The sequence below is a fragment of the Lepus europaeus genome, chromosome 5 (assembly GCF_033115175.1).
Source record: "Lepus europaeus isolate LE1 chromosome 5, mLepTim1.pri, whole genome shotgun sequence".
NCBI classification, from domain to species: Eukaryota; Metazoa; Chordata; class Mammalia; order Lagomorpha; family Leporidae; genus Lepus; species Lepus europaeus.
In genome coordinates this window covers 122,279,335-122,303,313 of record NC_084831.1, presented here as the reverse complement: position 1 = coordinate 122,303,313, position 23,979 = coordinate 122,279,335, and the positions used below count along the sequence as shown (strand labels likewise).

General features: G+C 46.5%; 1 protein-coding gene across 14 annotated transcripts in view; it reads left to right on the top strand.

Moving 5' to 3' along the window:
* The window catches only part of ARHGEF11 (Rho guanine nucleotide exchange factor 11), a 124,294-nt gene that overhangs the window by 71,907 nt on the left and 28,408 nt on the right, over nt 1-23,979 (top strand). For 8 of the 14 annotated variants that reach the window (XM_062192532.1, XM_062192530.1, XM_062192529.1 and 5 more), the window contains exons 4-14: nt 3,528-3,577; nt 4,341-4,398; nt 5,202-5,380; nt 6,211-6,282; nt 11,361-11,480; nt 13,362-13,407; nt 14,013-14,089; nt 16,124-16,261; nt 22,335-22,409; nt 22,619-22,720; nt 23,776-23,874. In XM_062192532.1, the coding sequence (XP_062048516.1) occupies nt 3,528-3,577; nt 4,341-4,398; nt 5,202-5,380; nt 6,211-6,282; nt 11,361-11,480; nt 13,362-13,407; nt 14,013-14,089; nt 16,124-16,261; nt 22,335-22,409; nt 22,619-22,720; nt 23,776-23,874 (1,016 nt within the window). The remainder of the gene's footprint in view (nt 1-3,527; nt 3,578-4,340; nt 4,399-5,201; nt 5,381-6,210; nt 6,283-11,360; nt 11,481-13,361; nt 13,408-14,012; nt 14,090-16,123; nt 16,262-22,334; nt 22,410-22,618; nt 22,721-23,775; nt 23,875-23,979) is intronic. The other 6 variants (XM_062192539.1, XM_062192536.1, XM_062192537.1 and 3 more) reach the window with 3 other exon arrangements.

Genomic DNA, 23,979 nt, shown 5'->3' with positions numbered 1-23,979 from the left:
CCAGTGACGAGTTGTGTGTGGAAGAGCTGTGCACAGTCAGCTCTGTCACGTGCCACCTGGGAGGGTCATGGTTAGTGACTCAGGCTGAAGAAGACAATGAGGAGGGAGATAGATAGAGTGCAAGCGAGTGTGATAGAAATACACAGGGAGTACTTCAGTGCAGCAAATGGGTTTGGGCCAGCAGCATGGAACATCATTAGCCTGGGTTGTTGGAGAACACGAGAAACTAGGGGGCAGGCTGGTGTTTCACACGAGGGATAAAAGAGAAAGGAAAATATACTTGCAGTAATTTTGGAGAAAAAGCTAGGATGTTTGTAGGAAAAGTGAAAGAGTTTTAAAATTGTGACCAAAACGAGATGTGTGTATCATACAAGGATATACATAATTATGGGTTCATATGTTTCAGAGTTAATTTTTATCAGTGGGAAGAGTTTGTCTTTCAGATCCTAGGGTAAGGCTCTGAAAAGCTGAAAAGACAGGTTGTTTTTTTTTTAAGAGTTATTTATTTATTGTTTGAGAGGCAGAGGCAGAGAGAGAGAATCTTCCATCTGCTGGTTCACTCCCCAGATGACTACAACAGCTGGAGCTGGGCCATTCAGGAACCAGGAACTTCTTCCAGGTCTCCCATGTGGGTACAGGGGCCCAAGGACTTGGGCCATCTTCTAATGCTTTCCCAGGCCATAGCAGAAAGCTGGATTGGAAGTGGAGCAGCCAGGACTTACACCAGCGCTCATAAGGGATGTCAGCACCATAGGCAACAGCTTTAGCTACTATGCCACAGTGCCGGCCCCCAAGATTTATTTATTTATTTAAAAGACAGAAGTACACAGAGAAGGGAGGGAGGGAGTGGGGGAGAGAGAGATCTTCCAACTACTGTTTCGCTCCCCAAATGGCCACAACGGCTGGGGCTGAGTCAGGTCGGAGCCAGGAGCTTTCTCCAGTTCTCCCACATGGGTACAGGGCTCAAGCACTTGGGCCATCCTCCACTGCTTTCCCAGGCACATTGGCAGGGAGCTGGATTGGAACTGGAGCAGCCAGGTCTCTAACCAGCATCCATATGGGATGCCAGCATTGCAGGTAGCAGCTTAATCTGCTACAGCACAACATCAGCCCTCTGCTTTAGTTTCTAGATGGCTGTGTAAGAAAGTGCCAAGCTATTTGCAAGTACTCTTCCATAAACAACACTGTATTTTAGATGAGGGTAGTCTTGAGTCTTTGTAATGAAAAGCCAAAATGTAATGTAGTTATCAGTGTATTTTTTCTTTTAGACTAGAAACATCTAGATAGGCTTTATGGGAGTTTTGTTTTGATCAGATAAATACAACTTAACAAATTTAATGATTATCTAGGGTCAGATTTACAAAATGTAATTGTTACGCTTTTCTAACTTGTTTCAGCTGTAGTGTTTCTTGTGCTTCTTGGTTGTAAATTAAATTAGGAATACAAGTCATTTAAAGCTGTACAGTGGGGGCCCGTGTTGTGGCTCAGCAGGTTAAGCTGCCGCTTGTGATACCAGCATCCTATAGCAGAGTGCCAGTTCACTACTATTATTGCCAATCCACCTCCCTCCCAATGACCTGGGAAGGCAGTAGATGATGGCCCAAGTGCTTGGGTCCCTACCACCCATGTGGGAGACCAGGATGAAATTTCTAGCTCCTGGCTTTGACCTTGCTGAGACCTGGCTGTTACACCCATTTTGGGAGTAAACCTACAGATGAAAGATCCATCTCTTGCTTCCCCCAACCCCTACTCTGCCTTTCAAATAAATTAGTATTTTTTTTTAAGTAACTTTACTATGGTCAAAACCAATGCAGTCTCCAGGTGAGTGGTGGCCTGAAAAAGTTGAAAGCATATTGTTTTGAGTACCTCATACTAAGTTTTCATCAGAAGCTCTTAATCCAGTCTGTTTTAAAGGAAAAAACTGCAAGTCATTTTAAACCATTTTTTAACAGAAAATAAAAATTTGTTGTTAGCTTTAAATTTATTTGTTTATTTGATAGGCAGAGTTAGAAATTGACAAAAGGAGAGAAAGAGCTCTTCCATCTGCTGGTTCACTCCCCCAAATTGCTGCAATGACCAGGGCTGGGCCAGGCCAAAGCCAGGAGCCAAGAGCTTCTTCCAGGTCTCCTACGTGGGCGGCAGGGTCCCTACGTGGGCGGCAGGGTCCAGGGACTTGGGCCGTCTGCTGCTTTCCCAGATGCATTAGCTGGTAGCTAGATGGGAAGTAGAGTAGTCAGAACTTGAACTGGCACCCATATAGGATGCTGGCACTGCAGGCCACAGCTTAACCCACTGCACCACAGCACCAGCACCCCCAGAACATCTTTATAAACCTCTGAAGGCATAGGAACCACCAATTTGGAACTCTGGTTTCCATCATTTGCTCCATATATCTCTTAATGATTATTATGGCTTTAATAATTATATTTAATACAGTAAACTCATTTTCCCACTGGATAATAAAAAATAACTTTTATCTGACCTTGGAACATATCCAGACACAATGCAAATAAACCGCATACACTCTTTCCAGAGCCTGGCCCTGCCTGTCCCCTGCCTTGGCCTTTGATTATCAGAAGCCTGGCATGTGAGCTAGGTGGAGGGAAGAGCAGCTAAGACCTGTGTGCTCCACTCTGGCTCAAAAGTCGTCGTGCCACTGGCACAGAATAGGTTGCACACCCAACGTTTGAGTTACGTAATACAGAACATGAGATGAAATCTCTGAGAGAGGAAATATCTAAGTCTGTGTGGGGCTATTATACCAGAATACGCCAGACTGGGTGATTTATAAAGAGCAGAGACTTGCTTCTTAGAGTCCTGGAGGCTGGGAATCCATGATCAAGGTGCTGTCATCTGACTAGGGCCTTCTTGCTGCATCATCCCGTGGCAGAAGGCAGAAGGACAACAGAGGACAAGAAGGCAGACTTGGCAGCAACAAACCTTTTTGTAATCAGCATTAAGCCATTCTTTAAAAAAAATAAAAAATAAAAAAATAAAAATTTGAAAGGCAGAGTTACAGAGAGGGAGAAGCAGAGAGAGAGAGAAAGAGAAGGATATTCCATCCACTGATTAACTCTCCAAATGTCTGCAACAGCCAGGGCTGGGCCAGGCTGAAGCCAGGAGCCAGGAACTTCATCCTGGTCTCCCACGTGTGTGTAGGGGCCCAAGCCATCTTTCGCTGCTTTCCCAAGTGCACTAGCAGGGAGCTGGATTGGATGTAAAACAACTGGGACTGGAACCTTTGCCCATATGGGATCCCGGCACTGCAGGCCATGGCTTTACCCAGTACGCCACAGCGCTGGCCCCAGAATTAAGCCATTCTTGAGGGCAGAGCCTTGGTGATCTAAACACCTCCTCTTAGGCCATACTCCCCAAGACACTTGCCTTGGGGGTTTAGTTTCCAGCATGTGACTCTTAGCAGGCACTTTCAAACCATAGCAGGAGATGATCTGACAAGGGCCTTGATGTACATTCAGTGACTCTGGGGGAGGTTGTTGGGCTCTGCTGACCAGGCCTTCTCCTTCCAGGAGGTGCAGCCATGAAAGCTGGTGTGAAAGAGGGCGACCGGATCATTAAAGTGAGTGACCCCAACACGACCATCCCCTCCACCCAGGAGAGGACAGAGGTGTGCAGGGACACTTCTGGCCTCAGTCCCTCCTGCTTTCTGCCATTTGGATACCAACTCTCTCAGTCAGCTGCTGAATTGGGTGGCACTGTGAAGGGGAGCACAGTAGTGCAGTATGAGAGAGAGTGGGGATGAAGACTGCTGCATTCTGTCCTCTAGGCAAGCTTCTAAAACAGGCCTCATTATTCCCGTTTCACTAGATGCCAGAAATAAGGTTAAGAGGGCAGAACTGCAACTAGTGAAGGGCCCAGATTCTCAGGCTGATGTTTGTCTTCCATCAGTGCTGACCCGAGAACCTTGCCAGTTCTAAAACAGTTGTGATCTGCCCTGCCCACTCAAGTCTGTCTGCTGCAGGGAAATGCTGGGTGTAGGAACTCACAGCCCTTTGGTAAAGAAGTACACTGGGTCAGAGGTCACACACTTGTGTGCAAGGCAAGTAGCTGGAAAAGTGTTCACCAAAATGAATAAAGGAGTAGGTGAATCAGCAAACAAAGACACAGATCTTACCCTTGAAAACCTAAGGGTTAGCCAGGGAGACAGAACACATGGAAGATGTGAGCAGAAATACATTTGTAACATGAATTTGAGTAAGCATTACCAGATGTGGCTAAAGAACGTTGGAAAATGGCGTCCTAAAGTGTGCCATTTTAAACTTTAAGGGTCCCCTAGGTTTCCCTCACCGTTACTCAGAATTTATTATTTGTCCCTCCAACAGGTCAACGGCACCATGGTGACCAATAGCTCACACCTGGAGGTGGTGAAGCTTATCAAATGTGAGTTGGGAGAGAGGTGACAGCTGAAGAAAACAGGGGAGCAGGTGGGCTTAGGGAAGGAAGGAAGGAAGGAGAGAACAAGCTACTGAGCCAGGAGTCTTCCTCTGTGGATTGTGAAGTAGCCGAAATGATATCTTTAATCTTGACGTGGAGTAATCTGCTTGGGCAGCCACAATTCCCTGTTATCATTTCAGATGGAGACAAGATTAGTCTCTCATCAGATATCTTCACTTCTACTCACACCCATCATTGCCTTTCCCAGCTACACTATATCCTACTGACACGCTTCACTCATACCCTTCAGTCCCCTCTCCCATTCACACTTTTCCCATTTGTTCCATATTTTGGAGGGTGAAAATATTCTGTTTGTAGCCAGAAGAAAACAATAATTGAATCTGCACAGGTAATCAAATAGAAGCAATAAATGTTAAGGAAAGAAGTGAAGGATGTGGGCAGTTTGGGCAGCATCGGACAGAATTGGAATGTCTTCTGTGTGCCAGAAGGCAGGGTGCCAGAGGCTCTACGTGGGCCACTTAATTCGCTGAGCTGCAGGAGGAAGCAGGACTGATGAGGCAGCCCCTGGGGACTGTTCCTGGTATTTGTGGATGGAATCTGGGTTGAGGCCTCTCCGTGAAGGAAGGGAAGGAAGTGGTACTTGGGTTAATGCAGCAGGGGAAGACGGAATGAGAGAATGAGGAGGTGCATTGAAAGTGAGGAGAACTTAATCTGCAGCATCGGGAGCTTAATGAAGGGAAGAGGGAGGAGAGTCCTCTCTCTAGCAAGCCTGTCTTGTTTTCCTCCAGCTGGCGCCTATGTTGCACTGACGCTCCTAGGCTCTTCTCCTTCGTCTGTTGGTGTCTCTGGGCTCCAGCAAGACCCATCCCCAGCAGGAGCTCCCCGAGTCACCCCTATGATCCCCCCACCACCACCTCCTCCACCTCTACCACCTCCACAACGCATCACAGGACCCAAACCTCTGCAGGTACTGGTCCTCCTGGCTTCCCCCTACCCTAACTCTGTTGCCCCTTTGAAGAGCTCCCCACTGGGAAAGAAAGCAGTTAAATTGAATGAAGCTTTGGTAATCAGACACCAGCCCAAAGACACATGAAAGACCATCAGAGAGGCAAACAGAAGTGCAGTCTCCCTGAGGGGGGCTGTCCTATGCTTGGGGCTCTCCTGCCACGTGAGTGTGTAAGGGTTGTATCAGACTTGCAGCATTTGGGATGCAAATGTGTGGAAGACTCTAAGGAGGTCCACTGAGAGTGCTCCTTCTCATCAGGGAGAGTGCACACCTTCAGGCAAGAACAGAAAGAAAGTACCTGTTAGAGATTTGCCAGTCAGTGTAAGACAGGTTTGGTATAAAAACAAGTAGGTGAAAGGCTTCCTAGACTAGAGAAAAGACTGCTTAGAGGAGCAGAATAGGAAGCCAAGTTGGTACAGGACAAAGATAAGTAGAGAACCGTAGCGTGAAGGAAAACTTGTGAGAGTTAAGAGGACAAGATGCTAGTAGGTATAGGGAATAGGGATTTTTCCGTTTGAAAAGAAGATTGAGCCAGTGAGTCTCGAGAAACCTTAGAGAGCAATTTGATACTAAAGGTGAGTATAGCCACGGTTTCTAGGAAGTTCAAGAGTGAAATTAAAATACTAGTTCACATTAACTGCATTCTAGCCAGGTACCAGGTGTTATGCAACACATTCTTACGACCCAGGCTCTACTCATACCTTTCCTTCCCCAAGAATCATCAAGTAGAAGAGCCTTAGGCTATTGAGCTAGTCCCCAGATCTCACCACTGTCATATTTTCTATTCCTAGGATCCTGAAGTTCAAAAACATGCCACCCAGATCCTCAGAAATATGCTGCGGCAGGAGGAAAAAGAGTTACAGGTAAGGTCACTGCTGGGGACAAACTTATCATTGCCTTTACTTTATCAGAGCAATCTGCCAGTGTGTTCAACTTGATTTATAGGCCATAGCCTATTACAGTAAGGCTTTTAAATTTAAAACTTCAGGACCACTTCAGAATTGTCATTGGAGAGTAGAATTTGTTCAAACAGAATTTAATCAATAAAGTGAGTGTGGTAACCGCTCCATGGATAATAGACGAAGATAATGAATATGTAGACAAAATGTACATATATGACAAGACAGGTAGACTAAATTGAGGGGACATTAGAACTGAGGAAAATCAGGGTCAGTTGAAATTGATCTCAGGGGTTTCTGAAGAAGGGAAGAGGAAAAGGCAAGGCTGGTGTAATGGTAGGTGGAATCGGATGCTGGCCAGACTGACAGAAGTGGGAGCACTTTTGGTGTAAGAGATAGAGATTTCCAGGCCTAGAAAATGATACACACAAGAACAATTAAAAAAATAATTTTTCCAAAGTGGAATAACCAAATTTTTGTTATAGCTGTGGCATATAGCTGTCTCTTCACCCCTACGTTTCAGTTCAGCACATTTCTGTAAGAGCCTACTATGCGCTGTGGCTCAACAGGCTAATCCTCCGCCTTGCGGCGCCGGCACACCGGGTTCTAGTCCCGGTCGGGGCACCGATCCTGTCCCGGTTGCCCCTCTTCCAGGCCAGCTCTCTGCTGTGGCCAGGGAGTGCAGTGGAGGACAGCCCAAGTGTTTGGGCTCTGCACCCCATGGGAGACCAGGAGAAGCACCTGGCTCCTGCCATCGGAACAGCGCGGTGCGCCGGCCGCAACGCGCTACCGCGGCGGCCATTGGAGGGTAAACCAACGGCAATAGGAAGACCTTTCTCTCTGTCTCTCTCTCACTGTCCACTCTGCCTGTCAAAAAAAAAAAAAAAAGAGCCTACTATGTGTAAAACATTCAGTTCCTATGGTATACAGAAATGAAAAAGATGACATAGTTCTTGCCCACAGACATTATGGTACTGCCATAAAGATGTGTTTAAGATCTAGTGGGGGTAATTCACGTGACAACAGGAGGGAGAGTGGAAGGAACAGTGAGCTTGCAGTAAGAGAACCAAGAAGAGTGGTTAATTAATAATGGGAAATGTGGGGAAAGGCTTTGCAAAGGGAATAGTATTTCAGCTGTGCCTTAAAGAGCAGGACTGTGGTAGGTAGAGAGGAGGGAACACTAGTGAATGGACAGCATAACAGAGGCATTCACTTATTTAACTAGCATTAAGTTCTTGCTGTGCACTGGGTACTGTGTGTGTGTGTTAGTACTATAAATGGGAATAATGTTAGGAGTAGGAGTTGGAATCATTACAAAGAAGAGATAGATTAACCTTTCCTTTAAGGAGTTAGTAATCCCATGGAAATGTGCGGCTGAATACACTACATTGTCAGTGCTGATGCTTATATACTGACAGATGCCATAGAATAATCAAGACAGTATGGACTGGTATAAGGATAGACCTATATAGATCAGTGGAATAGAATTCAGAGTCCAGAAATTAACCAGTACATTATGGTCAATTGATTTCCAACAAAGGTGTCAAGACAATTCAATGGAGAAAGAATAGTCTTTTCAACAATGGTGCTGGGACAACTGGATATCTACTTGCAAAGAATGAATTTGGACCCTTACCTCACACAATAAACAAAATTTAACTCAAAATGGATCAAAGACTTAAATGTAAGAGCTAAAACTGTTTTTAAAGACTATAAAACTCTTAGAAGAAAATAGGTGTAAATTCTCCTTACTTTGTATTAGGCAGTTAGGTTTGATACCAAAAAAGCATGAACAGTTAAAAAAAAAAAAAAAAGGATAAATTGGATTTTGTCAAAATTAAAAGCTTTTTTTAAAAAAATTGTTTTTATTTGTTTGAAAGGCAGAGTTACAGAGGCAGAGAAAGAGAGGTCTTCTATCCACTGGTTCACTCCCCAGATGGCTGCAACAGCCAGACCCGTGCCCATCCAAAGCCAAGAACCAGGAGCTTCTTCCAGGTCTCCTACATGGGTGCATGGGCCCAAGGACTTGGGCCATCTTCTACTGCTTTCCTAGGCCATAGCAGAGAGCTGGATCGGAAGTAGAGCAGCCAGGACTCAAACCCACACCTATATGGGATGCCAACGCTTCAGACGGCGGCTATACCCGCTATGCCACAGTGCTGGCTCCAAGCTTTTATTTTTAATTGAAAGGATACTATTGAGAAAGTAAACAGACAACCCAGAGTAGAAGAAAAGTTGGTAAATCATATATCTGAATATATCTGATAAGGGATGTACAACCAGAATATATAAAAGAACTCTTACAGATCAATAATAAAAAAGAACTCAATGTTTTAAATGGCAAAGTATTTGAATATAGTTTCTAAAAAAGACATTCAAGTGGCCAGTGAGCACATTGCCAAGATACTCAGCCCTGTTAGTGATTGGGAGGTGCTAATCAAAATGACTGTGAGATACAACTTCACACCTGGTTAGGATGGCTGTAACCAAAATAACAGGATATGGAGAAATCTCAGTAATGCTTTCTTATATTTCATCTATATTTTCACTGTGGTAATCTATTTCCACCATTGCTGTGGGAAAGTAAGAGAGTACAGCAGCTCTGGAATAAAGTACTGATACATGCAATAATACTGAAGAACCCTGAAACATTCGGCAAAATGAATTAAACCAGACACAAAGGTCGGTGTACTTTATGATTGCATTAATAGGGAATGTCCAGAATAGGCAAATCCATAGAGAGAATAGATTAGTGATTGCCTGAGGATGGACGAAGAGGAAATTGGGAGGGAGTGCTGACAGGTACCAGTTTTCTTATAGGAATGGTGGAGGTGTTTTGGATTTAGATAGTGCGAATGGTTGCATAACTCTGTGGATATACTGAAAACTACTGAATTGAACACTTTAAAGTGGCAAAGTTTACTTTCCATGAACTATACCTCAATAGCAATGTAAAAAAATCTTACATGCCATGAGAGCCTGTTGCCTCAAATAAATAAATAAGTATGCAATAATCAGAAGGCATCATGAGGTGACACTTGAGTTGGATTCAGTCTGCTGTGACCAGAGAATTGAAAATGGCTTGGGGCTATGGGAGATTGAAAGTGTTTTGGGGCCTTGAATAACCTGGTGAGCTTGGAGTTTGTTCTGAAAGCAGTAGGAATTGATCAGAGGATTTTGAGCAGGGATCTGAGCGCATTTTCAAGTCAGTTTTCTTTAGAGAAATGTGTTAAGTGGATTGATGTAAGGAAACCATAGGCAGTTGTGGTAGATAAGACATGATGACAGATTTAACGAGAACAGTAGGAGTAAGAACAGAAAGCAGAAAATAGCAATGGGAGGCATCTCAGAAGTCACATCAGTATAGCTAGTAAGTGTCAGCTGGAAGGAGAAGAAAGAATAAATGGTGGCCCGAAGTTTGGGTGCCTGGGTAGATGTGATGCCATTGATGGAGCGAAATGGAGGAAAAGATCAGAGCTTAGGGGACAGGAAGGGTCAGCTTCAGGTGTACTGAGTTTAAGGTACCATGGGACATTCAGACAAAGACCATTCCCCAGGCATTTAGAGATCACACGGCTGACACATAGAAGAAAAGGCTGAGTTGGAATAGGTCAGGCATCTCAGTATAAAGGTGATGGTTGAGATTGGAGCTGGGTGAGATCCCCCAGGGCACCAGGGCAGAGAGGAGATGCTCCTACAGTACGCTTCACCAACCTCTAGTATTGCACCTCTTGTAATCATGTTTGATCTTTTAGGCAGATGTTTGACATAATGGGGAAGAAACTAAATTGTGTATGTTGCATGACTGGAGGCAAAGAAGTATGGGGCTCCTAAGTGTAGACTACTGTTTTTAAACAACGACTGTGAAAGGAAGGAGGAACAAAGTGGTGGGGCAGGGGCTTGAAATAAGAGTTGATGGAAAGGGTTTTGGTGGTTTTGTTTTTCTTTCAAGTCAGGAAACCTGAACAGTTTTGTAGGGTGGAGGCATTGGAAAAATGAGATTTTGAAGATAGGTGAACGATGGCCAAGAAGAGCCCCAGGCAGTGGCAGGATTAACTTCGTTAACAATTTAGACGTCACTTGTCCTCAATGCAGGAAGAAAATGGCCGCAGTGGAATAAAGTTGGGCCAGTTCATACCAGAATGGTGTCTGCTGAGACTGGGGGAAGTGTTGGGCCTTAAAAGTGTGGAGAAGACGAAGCACCAAATATGAGATTTGTGTCAAGGTGGTCACGTAGCAGGGAAGCCCCAGATGACTTTAGAGAATTTGTGATCCCAATGTAAAAAAAAAGATAATTTATGTAAACCCGCAAGCTTTATTGAGAATCTCCATTTTAGTAAATTATGAACAGCTTCCATGTAGCCAGGCATGTGACTGTGCACTGGATACCCTGCTGAGCACTCTACACATAATCCCATTCAGATCTTAATAACCATTCCCTGAGGCAGGTCTTGTCATCTCCATTTTATCGATGAGGATGTACTCAAGCTTGCTCAAGTCTACACAGCCAATAAGTGGAGATCTTGAAATTTAAAGCCAAGGCTCCCTGACTGAGCCTCTAGACCTCCACCCTAAACCATGAGTGTTACCATGGTTCCTGCCCTCAGGGAGCTTCCAAATAATGGGCAGGGGAGATGCTGGCTGCTCTGGTCAAGCTTTTTCCTCTTCCCTCCTGTGGGTCTCGTTGTATGTTCTGATGTGGACAGTCACAGAAATATTTCACACTTGAGTGCTGGTAGTCAAGGAAGACCTCAGCTAAGATGTGGGACTTAACTCAGGCCTTGGAAACTGGGTGAGGTTAGGACAGGCCTTTGTGTTTTGTCTTCTTTTCTACATTTGCGTCGTGTGTTCTGTTTCTCATCACTTACACCATTTTCTGTGCCTAAATGATGGTAAATTAACGTGCATCTAGCGAAGGCAGAGATCCCTCCTCTCTCCTCTTTGATTTGGATAGCTGCTCATTCTCCCCACTGGTGAGTCGTCCATTCTCTACTAACCACCCCTCTACCTTCTCCCCTCCTCCTTGTCCTCACCCTCCCCAGCGTATCTGTGAGGTGTATAGCCGGAACCCCGCCAGCCTGCTAGAAGAGCAGATCGAAGGTGCCCGGCGGCGAGTCATTCAGTTACAGCTGAAGATCCAGCAGGAGACTGGTGGCTTAGTGGTGAGTGATGGTAGGCATAGCCCTAGGAAAGGCACCATGTGGTCGACCGGGGCTAGAGTGAAGGAGAGAGCAGGGACAAAAGGCCTCCTGGGCTGTGCCAGGACCTCAAAGCTGACCTAGTGTTTAGTGTTTTACAAAGAAACAAGTTAGCAGTTCTTCATCCAGCACCAGTGGCCATGCTCTATAACATTTGGGATATCATAAAAAGAAAATGTTTTTTATTATTCATTTTCATTTTATTTGAAAGGCAGAGAAATGGAGAAAGTCAAAGACAAACAGACCTCTGTGACCACTGGTTCACTCTACAAATGCCCATAACAGCCGGGGCTTGGCCAGGCCAAAGCTGGGAACCAGAACTCAGTTCAGGTCTCCCGTGTAGGTGGTAAGACCCAAGTACTTGAGCCAGTACCTACTACCTTCTAGGGTGTGCGTTAGTAGGAAGTTAGAATTGGAAGCGAGCTAGGACTTGAACCCTGGCACTCAAATATGAGATGTGGACACACCAAGCAGTCTCTTAACTGCTGAACCAAATGGCCACTGGAAAAAAAGAAACATAAATCAGACTGTCAACTTGAGTCTCTTAAATATCCTTCCTTTCTGTGTAGTTTCCTTGTAGTTGACATGTTCCTACCCTGGTTTTACTCAGTGTTCATCTGGCAGCTTTTAAAGTCAGCCAACGTAAAGGATCCCTGGTCAGTTGAGAGGGAGCTGTGTCAGCAGCTAACCACCCTTTGTGGAAAATTCTAGAGGAGATGGTTCTTCATTCAAGTCAGGGACTTTACTGTTACTCTTAATTAGCTTCATTCTTCAGGTAAATAAGAAATAACTCTCCAGAAACGTTAAGGGTTCCAAGAATAATATTTACTGACGCTAGTAGAAATTATTTAACGATTATCTACTTTCCTTATTGGAGCAACCAGATGAGAAAAGTTTGGGAAACACAGGCAAATGAATTTGAGCTATTTTGTTTGCTAAAGAACTCCTCCTGTTGTATGGTTTATAGGTGCTCAGGTGTGGATGTAGACCTTGAGGATTCAATTCCCAGCTCCAGTTCTTACAAGCTTTAGGACTCTTGGGCAGGTTACTTAATCCCTCGGAGCCTCAGTTTGCTCATGTTTAAAATGGAGATCACCATAGTACCCACCTGATAGGGTGTTGCCAGAAGGGAAGCATGGCCTTGCACAGGGCCAGCCCGCGTCCACTGCCACTGCCCTGGTGTCAGTGTACCTGTGTGTGCTGCGAAGGGGTGCATCGGAGACTTGCCTCAGGGATTGCAGTCTGAGGCTCTGAGCTCTGACTTGGCGTTCGAGTTGACCTGCTGTGTGGCTTGAACAAGGTACTTAAGATCTGTGAGCTTCCGTTTCCTCATTTATAACATGGGAGTAGTGTGCCTCACTCAGAGTCATTGCAAGACTCAATGTGATCTAGAACAGTGCTGTGTAAACAATTAAACCTTGCAACATCCTTTCCTCCACTCTGGCTGGGGCAGTCAGGCCCAGGCCAAAGCCTGTTAGTCTTCAGAGATCTCTCGAGGTAAACTTTTCATATCTTCCCTCAGTCAACCTGCTTGAGCTTTTTGTGCTCCTTGATAGGAAGTTCGTTCTTGTATCCAAACCACATAAGGTGGTAGGTGCTTTGCGGCCCAGGGTGATAAAGTGAGAATTTAGTTTTACGCATAGTAAAGCTTCCTAACCACCAATAGGGGTCACCGTCCTCCCCAAATGGTGCCAATAAAACCCTGTTTCTTCCAGCGGGGCCTTTTGAGGCAGTGAAGCAGAAGTGGCTACTGACTGTAAGCAAATAGAATCCTGGTTGGAGGAAGCGAACAGTAGGGAGAGAGGTTTACAGAATTTGCCCACCCTCTGGGCCTTTCTTTTTTAGGACATACTTCCACTGTATGGTGACACCAGCCAGAGGCCATCAGAAGGTAAGTCCCCTCATCACTTCTTTGTTCTGTGGCCTATCTGTGTCCAGGTTTCTTATCCATTGTTTCTTCTCTGTAAGGCAGATTCTGAGAAAGAGAATATTTAGTACCTGCCCGCTAAGACAAAAAGATAAATGTACAAATACACAGTGGAATTGGACTACTTAGGCAGTAGAAATGGACATATTACCCATAGCACTGGATAGAGGGGGCCAGGGAGATAGTGGTATAATTATGGTCCAGACAACAGCTTGCCTAACAGCAGCTGGCGCACACTTGTTACAAGAGGTGGACAGTAGCTGGAAGAGTGTTGGGAATGAGTTGAGGGATAGGACTAGCCTTGGGAAAGCTGCACTGTATTACTCCAGGAGGTAACGTGGCCTTTGCATAGATGCTGAGGTAAGTGAAAGGTGTGATAAGAGCAGAGAACAGGTGTGCCAGGAAAGTCTGGGGTTCATGAGATGAGAGAACCAAAAGGAAACTCATAGAAGAAAGAGAGGTGGCAGCTGCCTCTCCTCTGTGCACAGGTGCCCAGAAAAAAAGGTGGGTTTTTTTTTTCCTCTCAGGCCACAGTTACTTCCTTTTAATAAAGACTCTTTTCTTCTTAGGACGTCTCTCTCTGGATTCCCAGGAGGGGGACAGCGGCTTGGACTCTGGGACAGAACGCTTTGCTTCTCTCAGCGAGGTAGGTGCCAGCGGAGATGAGGCCAGTTTAAGGCAGTATGTTTGTGGGCAAGCGTTTGGCCCAGCAGTTAAGAGGCCTTCATCCCATCTCAGGATCCCCAGGTCCTGCCCACCTCAGGCTCCTGACTCCAGCTTCCTGCTGATGCAGACCCTGGGAGGCAGTGGTGATGGCCCATGTAGCTGGGTTCCTGCCACCTGCAGGGGAGACCTGGATTGTGTTCCCAGCTCCCAGCTCTGGTCCTGGCCTTGGCCCCAGCCACAGCCGTCATGGGCACCCGGGGAGTGAACCAGTAGATGGGTGCACCCCACCACCACCACCACCACCACCACCACCACCACCACCACCTTGTATTCTCTCTCTCTCTGTCTTTGTGCTTTTCAACTTAAAAATAAAAAGACTAAAACAAACTGTCTACATGTTTTTTTAAAAAATGGTCTGTATATTTGGTGTCCTTTTCCTGGGCACCTAAAGGCTCTGCTGCCCCCTGGCCACAGTTAGGCCTCCAGCTGTCATCTGTGCCTTTCCTCTCTAGCTCCAGCCCGTAGGGTTTTAGTCACTGTACTCTAGGTTCCAATAAAAGGGTTATCTGGCTTCCATGTTATCATTGTCAATTCTGCTATGAAAGAGCAGAGTGGAGAGGGAGACCATACCAATAGCAGGCCTCTGAGAATGAGAGAGCAGCACATAGATTGGCAGAGACAGTGACTTGATTGAAGACACATTTCTACCTGGCTGGGATGAAATCATCTTAGAGTACTACGGTGGACCTGGCCTAACCAGAAACGATCCTTTTTTTCTTTACCACAAATCTTTTCCTACTTGACAGGCTCATTTTTTTTTTTCTGTAGCAGTCAAATAGTTTCAGATTTTTGACTGGAGTGATCTCTTCCAGGTGTTTGCAGTTTGCATATGTAGATTAAATAAATACATGCTTATAATATAAAAGTGTAGAAGAAGGAATAATGATAATATTTACTTAGCTAGATAAATTAAACGTGTGAATGATTAGTTGAAAACACATTAAGGCCGACGCCATGGCTCACTTGGCTAATCCTCCGCCTGCGGCGCCGGCACCCCGGGTTCTAGTCCCGGTTAGGGCGCAGGATTCTGTCCCGGTTGCCCCTCTTCCAGGCCAGCTCTCTGCTGTGGCCCGGGAAGGCAGTGGAGGATGGCCAAGTGCTTGGGCCCTGCACCCGCATGGGAGACCAGGAAGAAGCACCTGGCTCCTGGCTTCAGATCGGCTCAGTGCACCTGCCGTAGCGGCCATTGGGAGGTGAACCAATGGAAGGAAGACCTTTCTCTCTGTCTTTCTCTCGCTCTCACTGTCTAACTCTGCCTGTCAAAACACACACACACACACACACATTAAAAAGCCTAATTTTAGAAACCTGTTACTGCTCCTGTTTGTGGGAAGCTGATTATATGTGAAAAGATCAGTAAGTTTCAAATGTCAGAGTATTTCAGATTTTTTCGGATTTCTGGATTATGCACGTTCAGCCTTTTGAAGTCTATGCAAATGTGCCCAACTCTGGAAAACTCCGATATCTGAGAAACACTTCTGGTCCCAAGCATTTTGGATAAAGGGTACTCAGCCTATATCTGGGGGTAGCAGGGCTGGTGATGAATAGTGGGGCTGTGGGTTAAGACTGCCTGGGCTGAATCCAGGGGACACCTCATTACTTCCCCTTTGACCTTCAGCAAATCTCATAACCTCTGAAGTCCTGATTTCTTCGTGTGAAAAGGGACAGGAATAACAGGCTCTTCCTCAAAGAGCTGTTGTGTGAATAGGATGAGGTAAAAATAAGCAGGAGTGCAGTGCTAGGCACAGAGTTAAGAACTGAATGCCTCTCTTTTTTTAAAGATTCATTTATTTATTTGAAAGGTAGAGAGATCTTCCATCTTCTGGTTAACTCCCCAAATGGCTGCAGCAGCCAGGTCTTGGCCAAGCTGGGTGTGGTTATCACCACCAAATGAGCTGAGCCCCAAGGGCCTCCCAAACAGGGTTCCTTCTCACAGAATTCTCTGTTCCTCTAGTCATTGATGAATCGGAACTCGGTACTGTCAGACCCTGGACTAGACAGCCCTCGAACGTCCCCTGTGATCATGACCAGGGTGGCCCAGCACCACAGGCGGCAGGGCTCAGACGCAACAGTCCCCTCCACCAGTGACCAGGTGAGTGACCTAAGCCATCCACACACTTCCTTTCCCTTTTTTCATAGCAGATCTGGAGCCTGTTATAAGTGTTACCAATACATAGTCTTGAATAATCATACTGAATTGCATCAGCAACCCACAACTTGAGATAATCACTTAAGGAACAAATAATAAGAAAGATCATGATATAAAAAGAAACACGGAAGTAAGGTAATCAGATTCTGTGTGAAGGGTCAGCATCTTAGGGAGGTGACGGCTAAGGAACAGATAGCTGGTCTTTCTTTGAACACCTGTAGAGAATAGGAAATAGGTTTGTTCAGTGTTTCTCCAGAATACAACTTTGAATTTTCTCTCCTTAGCAAAATGAACTCTTAGTATATAGAGCCCTAGTCTAGAATAATAAGCCCAGCTCTTCTGAGACCTTTCCCGATCAACTCCATGCCTCTCGGGTGTTCTTCCATGGGGCCCCGAGGTTCTGCAGAACCTGATCGAAGCCCCTGCTCTCAAGGGCAGACCTAGTCCAGGGCAGATTTCAGAAGACTGGTTTTGGCTCAGTACCACAAGTTTGTGAAGAATCTGGGCTGTCTGGCAGTGGAACAGGCTGAGCCAGAGAACTGTTTGTCATGGTTCGGACTGCAGCTGGGCCTCTACTTCTTAGAAACACTGAGAAGAGGTCTCCTTGTTTTTTAAACCAGCACTTTAAAAAAAAAAAAAGATTTATTGGCCGACGCCGCAGCTCATTAGGCTAATCCTCTGCCTGCAGTACGGGCACTCCGGGTTCTAGTCCCGGTTGGGGCGCCGGTTCTGTCCCGGTTGCTCCTCTTCCAGTCCAGCTCTCTGCTGTGGGAAGGCAGTGGAGGATGGCCCAAGTGCTTGGGCCTGCACCCACATGGGAGACCAGGAAGAAGCACCTGGCTCCTGGCTTCGGATCAGCACAGCGCGCTGGCCTTAGCAGCCATTTGGGGGGTAAACCAGCAGAAGGAAGACCTTTCTCTCTGTCTCTCTCTCTCTCACTGTCTAGCTCTGCCTGTCAAAAAAAAACAAAAAAAAAGATTTATTTATATATTTTGAATCAGAGTTAGAGAGAGAGAAATCCTCTATCTGTTGGTTCACCCCCTATATGGTCACAACAGCTGGTGCTGAGCCAGGCCAAAGCCAAGAACCAGAAGCAGCTTCTGGATCTCGCATGTGGGTGACAAGGGCCCAGGTACTTGGGCCACTTTCTGCTGCTCTCCTAGACCACTAGCAGGGAGCTGGAGATGAAGTGGAGCAGCCAGGACATGCAGTGGCACCCATATGGGATGCCAGTGTCACAAGCAGAGACCTTACCCACCACACCACGGTGCCAGCCCCAACAGTTTTTGTTTTGGTTTGGTTTGTTTTGGTTTTTTTGACAGGCAGAGTGGACAGTGCGAGAGAGAGACAGAAAGGTCTTCCTTTTACCATTGGTTCACCCCCCAATGGCTGCTACAGCCGGTGTACCACACTGATCCGAAGGCAGGAGCCAGGTGCTTCTCCTGGTCTCCCATGCGGGTGCAGGGCCCAAGGACTTGGGCCATCCTCCACTGCCTTCCCGGGCCACAGCAGAGAGCTGGCCTGGAAGAGGGGCAACCGGGATAGAATCCGGCGCCCCAACCAGGACTAGAACCTGGGGTGCCAGCGCCAGAGGCGGAGGATTAGCCTATTGAGCCGTGGTGCCAGCCTTGTTTTGTTTTTTAAGATTTATTTATTTATCTGAAAGAGTTACAGAGAGGGGCCGGCACTGTGGCACAGTAGGTTAAAGCCCTGGCCTGAAGCACTGGCATCCCACATGGGTGCTGGTTCTAGTCCCAGCTGCTCCTCTTCCGATCTAGCTCTCTGCTGTGGCCTGGGAAAGCAGTGGAAGATGGCCCAGTTCCTTGGGCCCCTGCACCACCTGGGAGACCAAGAAGAAGCTCCTGGCTTCAGATCGGCACAGCTCCAGCCATTGGGGCCATCTGGGGAGTGAACCAACCAATGGAAGACCTCTCTCTCTCTCTCTCTCTCTCTCTCTTTCTCTCTTTCTCTCTTCCTCTCTTCCTCTCTTCCTCTCTTTCTCTCTTCCTCTCTTTCTCTCTTTCTACCTCTCTCTAACTCTGTCTTTCAAATAAATAAAAAATAAATCTTAAAAAAAAAAGAGTTACAGAGAAAAAGATAGAGATCTTCCATCCACTGGTTCACTTCTCAAATGGCTGCAATAGCTGTGGCTGGGCCAGGCTGAAGCCAGGAACCTGGAATTCCATCCAGGTCTCTCACATAGGTCACAGAGGCCCAAGCACCTGGGCCGTCTTCTGCTGCTTTCCCAGGTGCAATAGCAGGGAGCTGGATTAGGAGTGGAGCAACCAGGACTCATACTGGCACTTATGTGGGATTCCAGCATTGCGGGTGGCAGCTTAACCTGCTGCACCGTGCACTGGCTCCAAAACAGCACTTCCTGAAATTCAGTGACGGACCACCGTAATGATTTTTTCATCTCCACAGTCGAAATGTATCATTTACTTAACATTTTTCTTCAAGCTCACTTTTTAAAGCTTAACTTCATTTTGAAGGAAATATGCCATTGCCTTAAATTAAAAACAGTATTATAAGTTGCTAGTAAGCTAGTTAGTTAAATCCAGTCCCTGGTTGTCCCTAGAATCCTGGAATTTAGGTCTAAATGTTTGTCTTTTCCTCCCTTCCCTGAACAAAACTGGGCCTTCCTTTGTCCTGCGACAAACAGACCGAGTAGGTCTCCCAGAGGAGTAGTATGTGAGCTTGTGGTAGCCAGCCCAGTTCCTGCTCATGAAGGCCTTTCATGCTGGGCTTCAGGGAGTAACTCCAACCAGTAGGGTTAGTTTCCTGCTTGCTGTCTTTCCTGTCTCTGCCTCCATCCCAGCTCTGTCACACACACACACACACACACACATCTCACTGTGTTCTCTTTGATGGTGTTGTCATTCTAATAAATTTGTCTCTCACTGGAGTCCAGGGTTCTAAGCAGCATCTTTTTTCTGATCCAGCGTTTATCACTCTGCTGTATTTCTATGTTTACAAGTATAATTTCTCACTAGGCTTAATTCATCTTCAAATCCTGAGTACCTAGCGTGGGGTCGGGCACAGAGTAGGCACTTTACAATGTTGAATGAATGAATGAATGAGTTGATACTTGGGCATGAAATTCATCAAAATTGTCTTCTGGGAGGGGAGGACTTCTCCAGGACACAAAGCTTCCTGAACTTCTCTACACTAAGGTTCCACAGTGTGGGCTGCAGACAGGACTGCAACCTAGGCGAATCTTTTTCTTAAATCCAGAGTTATATACAATCATCAAAAGAAAATTCTAATCAAGAGCTACTGTGCAAAAGAACACATTTGATACTCTATGTGTACCCATTGGATAGAATTTAGTTATTAGAACTTGGAGAGGGGAAGGTGGAGAGGTGGATCCAAGATGTATTAAAAGGTATAATGTATCAGCTGCTGTACTGGGTCTCACTTAATCCTCACAATCAGGAAAGGAGATGACTGTTAGAATCTTCATGTAACAGAGAAAACAGGCAAAGAAAGGCTAAGGGACTGGTCAAGGACTCTGTTGCTGGAAGAGTCGTAACTAGAATGTAGTTCTCCTGAGCCCCAACATAGGGCTGTTTCCTCTCCTGGCTGCTCTGTGATTGTCCATTCCTGCTCCTCCCTCTTCGGAATGGCAGGACCAAGGTCGAGTTGCTGAAGGATGTCAGGCAGGTTGCTGAGGGGGTCAGGAGTCTGTCCTGTTCCTAGAGGAGGTTTCCCTTTAGATAGTTAATAGGAGCAGGTGTGGAGTAAGTAGCCTTGGAGTCCTTTTTACCCTCTGAATTGTCAATCTTCTAAAAAACTTAAATAGCTGTTTTTGAATAATAAGGTTAAGTATAGTGTAGTTCCAGTTTCTTAGTATGTATTGAGTAGGAAAAAGCCTATATATCCATGAAACTGTCAGCAGCAAGGGTAGAAGCATACCGATCACTTTTTGCTGTATAATTCTATAATGTTTGATTCTTTGATGATAAGCATATTCTGCCTTTACAATCAGAATTCTCCCTGCAAATAAGCAAAAGCCTAGTTTACTGGCCAGCCAGGTAGAACCAGAAGTACTCACCCACCTCCTGGGGGTCCTGGCATATTACAGATATTACAGAAAAGGCCGCTGCTTAGGATGTGTCTGAGAAATACAAACACAGCACGTCAGACTTGGCTCTGCAACTGGGGCACATGGTCACTCACTCCGGGGCTCACATTTTTTATTACAGATGGCTGTTGGACTCTGAGCTCTGAGAACGGTGTTCACGTGCTGTAACTCAGTCATTCTGGGCATAGAGTCTGCAAATATGTAGGAGAACAGAAAAGGAGAGAGCAACATCAGGAAGAGACTGTCAGAAAAAGCCACTTCAGGGGCCAGCGCTGTGGCATAGTGGGTGAAAGCCGCCGCCTGTGGTGCCGGCATCCCATATGGGTGTCAGTTCGAGTCCCGGCTGCTCCACTACTTTTTTTTTTTTTTTTTTTTTTTTTTTTTTTTTTTTTTTTGACAGGCAGAGTGGACAGTGAGAGAGAGAGACAGAGAGAAAGGTCTTCCTTTGCCGTTGGCTCACCCTCCAATGGCCGCTGCGGCCGGCGCACCGCGCTGATCCGATGGCAGGAGCCAGGTGCTTCTCCTGGTCTCCCATGGGGTGCAGGACCCAAGCACTTGGGCCATCCTCCACTGCACTCGCTGGCCACAGCAGAGAGCTGGCCTGGAAGAGGGGCAACCGGGACAGAATCCGGAGCCCCAACCGGGACTAGAACCTGGTGTGCCGGCGCCGCAAGGCAGAGGATTAGCCTGTTGAGCCACGCCAGCTGCTCCACTTCTAATCCAGCTCTCTGCTATGGCCTGGGAAAGCAGTAGAAGATGGCCCAAGTGCTTGGGCCCCTGCACCCACATGGGAGACCCGGAAGAAGCTCCAGGCTCCTGGCTTTGCATTGGTGCAGCTCCAGCTGTTGCGGCCATTTGGAGAGTGAACCAGCAGATGAAGACTTCTCTCTGCCTTTCCCCGCCCCACCTCTGCCTTTGTAACTCTGCCTTTCAAATAATAAATAAATCTTAAAGAAAAGAAAAGAAATTTATACTTTAAAAAAAAAAAAGAAAAGAAAAAGCCACTTGCCAAAGTGGGTGAGGAGGGTGTCTTTTCCCTGGGTAAGAGTAGGCAAGGGTAAGCCAGATGGGTTCCAGAAGCAATATCTTTGTTGGGGAATCACCACAAATGATGGAGATTAAACTGAGTGAAAAAATACATTTGGTAGAAGAGCTTTGAAAGCTCAAGGAACTTTTGGAAGAAAAATTTGTCCAGTGAGGCATCTGAAAAGTCTATGCAATATGAACTGCCTCTCATGTATCTCACCAATGCATATCAGTCAGGATTAAATTTATATTAAAATGTGCATAGGGTAGAAAAAAGCCAGGGCAATTAGTTTGGATTTTAGATAGGTAACAGGGATTCTATCCTGGATTCTTGCGCAAGGAAATAACGCAGATGGCGTTTGAGAAGGATCAGCCCATCCCTTTCTGCTCAGCAGGCAGAGACCCACCACTAGGCTCTGACAGTTGCTAAGCCAGGGGGACTTACTAGTACACAGCAGCTGTTCTCAGCACTGTAGTGGACGCTGGATTTGGAGGGTGTGTGTTTGGGCTTTAGGGTCACTGTTTAATCTGTTTAGGAAAACAGCCCCCAGCCCAACTATCCCACAGGAGCTGCAGGCCCTTATTTTGTTGGCTAACCATCCCTTCCACCCCCTCAGATCTTTTGAAAACAGGAAGAGAGCGTTTTCTCTTACTTCCCATCTTCATATGTCATGTGACCAGGCCGCTGCGAGTCTGCTCTGCCCCACCCAGCAGCCGTTGACTTCCTGCAAGTGGAAATCATTTCATCTGTGCTCTGAGATTTGCGGGTGGTGGGGAGAGGCCAGCGTTTACCAGCTCAGTGGCTGTCTTAGTGAGTGCTGTGCTGTAACCAAACAGACTTTGCTGAGGGAGTCGAATGCCCTGTCCTCTAACGTCTCATCTCTACAACTTGAATCTCTCCCCCAGGGTGTAGATCAAAGCCCAAAGCCTTTAATTATTGGCCCAGAGGAAGATTATGACCCGGGCTATTTCAACAACGAGGTAACAGTTTCCTGGTTCTTATTTTCATCATTCTCCTGTCCTACAAGCTGCTCTTGGCCTGAAGCAGTGGGACTAATAGCAGCTGGGGGAGGGAGCCTCCACGTATCAACCCTGGAAGGTGGATAGCATGGAGGCTAAGCGGGAACAGGCTATGCTGCTGTGGCCTGCCTCCATGCCTCCCAGCCCACAGGTACCCTTCTGCCTTCCAGAGCGATGTCATATTCCAGGATCTTGAGAAACTGAAGTCACGTCCAGCTCACCTGGGGGTTTTTCTACGTTACATCTTCTCTCAGGCGGACCCCAGTCCACTGGTAAGTTGGAAGTGTCGTTCTGGCCCTGGTCCTGCTTGATGTTACAGATCTGAACCCTGGGCGTAGGCGGGCATCTCAAGAACAGCGACAAAATTGGAAAGAGGACAGACCCCAGGCCTGGAGGCTTCTTCACTGGGTGTGACACGGTCCACTCCGGTCCGTAGCCAGGATGGAGAAAGAGCTAGGCCAGGAACACTGCCATCCTCGGTCAGCTTAGGCCATCGTTGTGAAGAAGAGGATCTTTTCTGGGGGTTTTCGAATGAAGGTGGCTGCAGACTGGGGAGTTGGCCCTTGCAAATACACAGTGCTACTGCAGGAAAGCTTGGCAGAGAGCAAGATTATACGAGGTCTTCAGTCTCAAGGTGATGACAGGAAAGAATGTGGGGGTGGAACCCAGAGTGCCCTGGACAGTGCTCAGAGCCAACAGCTATACAGTTTCTCTCATTTTGCTGGGCTGCTTAAAAAGGAATGGGGTATAGGAGAGAGGCTGGTGGTGTAGTCTGCAGAATGAACTTGCCCCAGGCATGCGTTGCTGTTTCGTGTTTCTGGGAATACCACTGTGGGAAGCCAGAATGAGCACTGATTTGCACATTATTCATTGAACACCTGTGTTTTTAGTCCCAAGTGCTAGGATCTCAGAAACATTCTTGAATAAAAAATGACAAGGAAAACTAAAACATGAATCCTTGGGAAACAATAAATGAACAAGTCAGTGGTGAGATAGCAAATGTGGAAGAGACGGAGTCAAGGGGCAGTGGTTGGGTGGCTGGGATGCAGCGGGGTCAGGGCCAGGGCCTCCCTTGCCGCAGGTGTGTGGTATGTTCCAGCCACCCTTTCTCAGCCTCAGCACTGTTAACATTTTGCACCGGGTTATTGTGTTGTGGTGGACTCTGCTGTGCATTTTGGGGTGTCGAGCTGCATCAGTGAACTCTGTCCACCAAATGCCAGGAGGAGACTTCACTCCTTAGTAACCATAATGACTAAAAAATGTCTCCTCAGGGACAAAATCACCCCTGTGAGAACCACTGCTCTGACCAGGTGCTCTCTCCCCCTAGCTTTTTTACTTGTGTGCAGAAGTTTATCAGCAGACAAACCCCAAGGACTCCCGAAGCTTGGGAAAAGACATCTGGAATATTTTCCTAGAGAAAAATGCGGTAAGGCAGTCATGGATTGAATTACAATTTTACTATACTCTTTGGACCACTCAGAGACAGAGAAAAAACTAAACAAAACATTGAGGCCAAATGGAGAAGAGAAGT